This window comes from Myotis brandtii, unplaced genomic scaffold (genome assembly GCF_000412655.1).
Source record: "Myotis brandtii unplaced genomic scaffold, ASM41265v1 scaffold529, whole genome shotgun sequence".
Lineage (NCBI taxonomy): Eukaryota > Metazoa > Chordata > Mammalia > Chiroptera > Vespertilionidae > Myotis > Myotis brandtii.
The window spans coordinates 1,290,140-1,295,343 of NW_005369934.1; the positions used below are offsets into that span (position 1 = coordinate 1,290,140).

Consider the following 5,204-nt stretch of genomic DNA (forward strand, 5'->3'; position numbering starts at 1 on the left):
GCCTGGTCACCCCTAACTGCCCCCCCTGCCGGCCTGGTCGCCCCATGCAGCCTGCTTGTTCAGTCATTTGGTCATCCCTCACTAACCCACCTGCCGGCCTGGTTGCTCCACACAGCCTGCTTGTTCAGTCGTTTGGTCATTCCTCACTAACTCCCCTGCCAGTCTGGTCGTAGGCAGCCATCTTGTGAGGGCATGATGGTCAATTTGCATATTACCGTTTTATTACATAGGATGTTTTTCGGGAAACTATTGATACTTGGTCCTTTGTTGGGTACAAAGAAATGTTGATTTAAAGTTTAGTATTTTAGATATATTATTAGATTTAATGGTTTCCTTTTTATAATTTGCAAATTACTTTGATTTCAATTTTTACGATAAAAGTAATCATTTATAAGTAATTATTTCCCATACTTGTTTGAGTACCTACCAAAGCTATATTAATTGGGTTCTCTAGAGAGGGGGCATTTGATTTAACATGACCAGGTATTCTGGTCTAGTATAGGGAACAGGTATATTTTCCTAAACAGAATCTTCTTCAGAGTTTTTGTGGTAAATTGCAAATATGGCCACAATTTTTTTACAGTACTTCCTATTAAGAAATGAAGTCTATTTTCCTACCTTGTGAATTTGGGCTGCCAATGGATTGATGGAAGTAGTGTTATGTGTACTCTAAGCTTGGACCTCAGGAGACCTTTTTGCTTCTAACTACTTTCTTGGAACCCTGCTGCTGCCATTTGAAGTAGCCCAGCTCAGCCTGCTGGAGGATGACAGACCCCATGGAACAGATGAAACATCGCAGCTGAGGCTCCTCTAGACCGTCTGTCCCAAGGTGCCTGCAGATGCAGTGAGCCAGCAGAACTCAGCCCAGGGTGCTAAAATGCAGAAGCATGCGTGGAATATCATGATCAGAAACTACAAAATAAACAGTTATAACAAGCCACTATGTTTAAGGGTGATTTTCTTAGGCAACAAATCATAACTTACACTCCTGCTAACTACTGGGATGCAAGTGAGCTATGGAAAGGGTTTTCCCACTCTGAGTTACCCTCATAGCCCTCTGTACATATGAAAGAATAAAGAGTCAGGATACTGTAGCTTCCTTGATATCATTGGTCATTTCAGAACGGCCCCTCTTTCTAATACAGTCAAATCTAATTTTGATTTGTGGTTGTTCCATCAAGATAAAGGAGAATTATAATTAATTTGCAACTAAAATTTGATCCTAGTTGTCAGAAGGTGGTATAGGCATGTTTTGAAAGTTGTCTGTTTCCTCTAAATAGTTAGACAAATCTAAAATGACGTCTATGTGCCTTTCATGCTGAGAAGTCCTTGGGCTATAGTCTGAATATAGGACAAAAAGCACATGAAATCAAACCACTTCTCTAATAGAAGAAAAATCAAAAGATGGGTCAAAAATTAGTTAAGATTCTTATGTTTACACACCACATGTAAACACAATTCATTTTTTGCAGGGTAAGGGATGGTGTGAAAAGGCCTGGCAGTAAGTAAATAATTTAAGGCATCTGGCAGGAGTGTTCCTGCATTTCTCCCCTCCTTTTCTCCATTTACTCAAGACCCTTATTTGTGCTTAAAAAATTTGTTTTTGTTCTAAATGCCCCTGGATGCCATTCCTGAGCAAAAGTGGGTAATGAGATTGTTTGTTGGATGCCCCCTCCCCCAATCCTTGTTTTCTGTGCCTTCTCTTCATTGGGTTTTACTCCCTTGGATCCTCCGACTCCCCTGGGTAGCCTCCTCAAATGGATCTCTCACCCAGTGCCCCAAGCCTTTCCCTTCATTCTTTGCTCTGTGAGAAACATCTGTACAGTAAAACCTCAATATAAAGGACTAATTCCGGTGAGGGGGTGTGTCTGTTAAAGTTAAAAGTCCATAATATAATAAAGTAGGTTTTCCAAATGCATGTTAAAAAATTAACAAATTAGTTTATCTATTTTTACTTATGTAGACATGTTTGCATAATTAAAATTTGGAACAGACTGTGGAATCTCAGAGCGAAGTCGAAAGTCCATTATATAATAAAGTATGTGTTCCAAATACATTATGTTAAAAAATTGACAAATTAGTTTACCTGTCTCTATGTAGACACGTTTGTGTAATTAAAATTAAGTATGTATGAAAAGTTTAATTTCACAGAAAAGTTTTCTATATATATTACTATAATTTTAAGTTTATACTGAATAGGTCTAGTAAATGCTTGCATTCACCAGTCACCATGAGTAAACAAATGAGCATGGCTGGGGCGTGGCTTAGTGCACATGGGAACAAGGGCTGGCAGGTACTAAAACTGCTGCAGAAAGTCATCCAAGTGACAAGAGAACCAGTTACTGCGGGTGATTCAATGTAATCATGTGATGTAATCACGTGCTAATCTTCTGTCAAACATTGTTTACAAGCAGTGACACTTGAATTTAAATATGTAGACTATAGTTATACATATGTAATATTTATATTGGTAAAATTACTACAGTGTTTTTTCCAACATGGGACCTACTTGCTAAAATTTGTTAAAAATAACTGAATTAATAACAAAAAATAGCCGGTTAATTTCATTATAAGCAAATGTTGGTTAAAATCATTTTAAAATTAACAGGGTGTTAATTTTCACGTATGACACATGGACCGGAAATTTTGCCCATTTAATCCGAGGTCCACAAAATTGAGGGTTTACTGCACTATTTTCTTTTCTTGCATGTGCTCTGATTAGATATTTAGGGAATTAGTGCCAATAAGTCACATGATTGTACAGTCACCCTCCCCTTGCCCTCACCCATCTGTTACAACAGGTTACTCCTAAAAAATAATACTACAGCCCTTAGGTCTGGCACAAATGGTGGCAATATTCAAGTGTTGGGTTACACAGAATCTACACTAATAAAAGAGAAACATGCAAATTGGTGTCACTCCGTTACGCCCACCAGCCAATCAGATGAGTATGCAAAGATGGTGGTTAACCCAACAAAGATGGTGGTTAATTTGCATACACAGGCACCGAGTGAAGACTGAAGGCTCCGGCCGGACTGAAGACTGAAGACTGCAGTGGAGAAGCCAAGCCTCACTGTGGCCAGACCAAAGGCCTGGGTCCCGGGTGCCAGAGGAAAACCAGTGCCGGCAGCCAGGGGAAGAAAGGCCTATTGCACAAAACTTTATGCAACGGGCTTCTAGTCTATAATAATAAAAGCTTAATATGCTAATTAGACTGGACGTCCTTCTGGACAACCTTCAGGATGAAACCGGGGCTGCGAGGGAAGCCTGGGTCCCGGGTGCCTGCCAGCAGCCGCAACCAGGCAGGCAGGCAGGTTAGCAATTAGGAGCCAGCGGTCCAGGATTGTAAGAGGGATGTCCGACTGCTGATTTAGGCCCAATCCTGAGGGTCCCGGATTGGAGAGAGCGCAGGCTGGGCTGAGGGGACCCACCCCTCCCGTGCACGAATTTCGTGCACCAGGCCTCTATTGTTGTCATAAAATGCTTGATAATATATTCAGGTGCCTACTGAATGGTTTGAAGATCTATGAAGGGTTTTCCTCCCTGTACATTGGATTTCTCAATGATTATGATACATCTGTTTACTGTCTATGTGCAGACACTATACTTTGTGCTTTAAAACAGTGGTCGCCAACCTTTCGAACCTCACGGACCACCAGTGGTCCGCAGACTACCAGTTGGCGACCACTGCTTCAAAAGTTTCTTTAAACCAGCGGTCAACAACCTTTTGGACCTCACAGACCACTGGTTGGCGACTGCTGCTTTAAAATATTCATCTCCATTATCCTTATTACCCTGGTAAGATAGGTGGCTGTAACCCATTTTCAGATAAGGATCCTGAGGTTTAGATGGTTAAGTAACTTTGCCAAATCCACATAGTAATTTGCATGAAAGTTCCAGGGCTAAGAACTGAATGCAGGATTCTAAGGCTGATAATCAGTCTTGCTGCAGTGCCCTCCTGTTCTCCAACCTTTTGCTTAAGGTATCCAATGATCTAAGGAAGATGAAAGATTTGTGGAGTCAACATGGTCCCGACCCAAAAGGGGAGCCAAGCACAGCCTACATCAGCTAAACCTCAGTGTGACATTTCCTCCTCTACCTCAAGCGATGACACAATGTATTAAAAAAGAATCAAAAGTAGGACAGATCCTTAACTGTAGGTTTGGCTCCTATGCTAGCTCAGTGACTTCCATAATTCAAACCCATGACCTGGAAAAATGAGTAATTACTGTTGACCATGTACCTTGGCTTTACTGTAGAAGAATCAAAACTAAAAAGGTAATAGTATGAATAGCAAGAGTTTACCGACTTTTCACAGCCATGTTCTTTCGTTTCATGTTATGTATTCTTCCTGAAATGCCTTTTTTTTTCTTTTTTGCCCAATGAAATGGAATTTTTCCTATGAATGTTGTTTCTGCCATAAAATACTCCCAACCCACATAATTACAGTTATTTACTTCTGCTTCTGAGACTTCATAATAGTGGTCTATATTCCTATTATTGCAGCACTACAAAAAGTGTGGCAGTCCATGAGACACATAAACAAACTGAGAGTAAGCAATTAGCAAATATTAAGCAATTTGATGCACTTAATAATTTTTTTAATTGGCCTTGCTTTTGTCTTTTTTAGTAACTTATTTCATTTTTTTCACTTATTTCATTTTACCCAGCATCACAGTTAATTCACACACCTACCTTGCCCACTAGCTAGCTTGCCAGCCTGCATTTTTTAAAATCTGCCCAAGCTGACACCACAGTGTTTTGGGGATACAAGCTCAAAAGGTAATATTGATAGAAACTGAGTTAAGATTTTTCTGTAGTCTTACATTTAAACTGCCCTCTTAATAATTTCTATGAAACACAAAAGGTAACTTTCTTTTGTTTAGCCCCAACTGTTTTTATTGTAGGCCAATACCAGTAAAGGGAGGCAGTTTCTTTACCTTCACTTTGTGACTCATTCTATCATGGCTTTCATGATGCTACTCAGAGAAACAAAATATCCACATAATATCTGCATGATCATTTTTTCAATGAAACATGATATCACTTTATCTTCAAAGAAAGCAAGGGCAAGTTCACTGTGGCTACAGACTTAATAGTAGACTCATCACCAAGGCATTTGTCTGAGGCTTTCAATCTTCTTTGCTGGTCAGATAAAAAGCTGTGCAATGAACACACAAAATCCTTTTTGCAATATTGCATGG

The 5,204-nt window shown here is 39.9% G+C and overlaps 1 protein-coding gene across 2 annotated transcripts in view; it reads right to left on the reverse strand.

Annotated features, from left to right (window-relative positions):
* The window catches only part of TES (testin LIM domain protein), a 38,704-nt gene extending 33,743 nt beyond the window's left edge, over positions 1-4,961 (reverse strand). The window contains exon 1 of one of the 2 annotated variants that reach the window (XM_014548943.1): positions 4,941-4,961. In XM_014548943.1, coding sequence (XP_014404429.1) covers positions 4,941-4,958 — 18 coding nt within the window. In that variant the 5' untranslated portion in view covers positions 4,959-4,961. Of the gene's footprint in view, positions 1-618; positions 864-4,940 lie in introns of those variants that run through there. The other variant, XM_014548944.1, reaches the window with a different exon arrangement.
* Between the last annotated feature and the right edge of the window lie 243 nt (positions 4,962-5,204).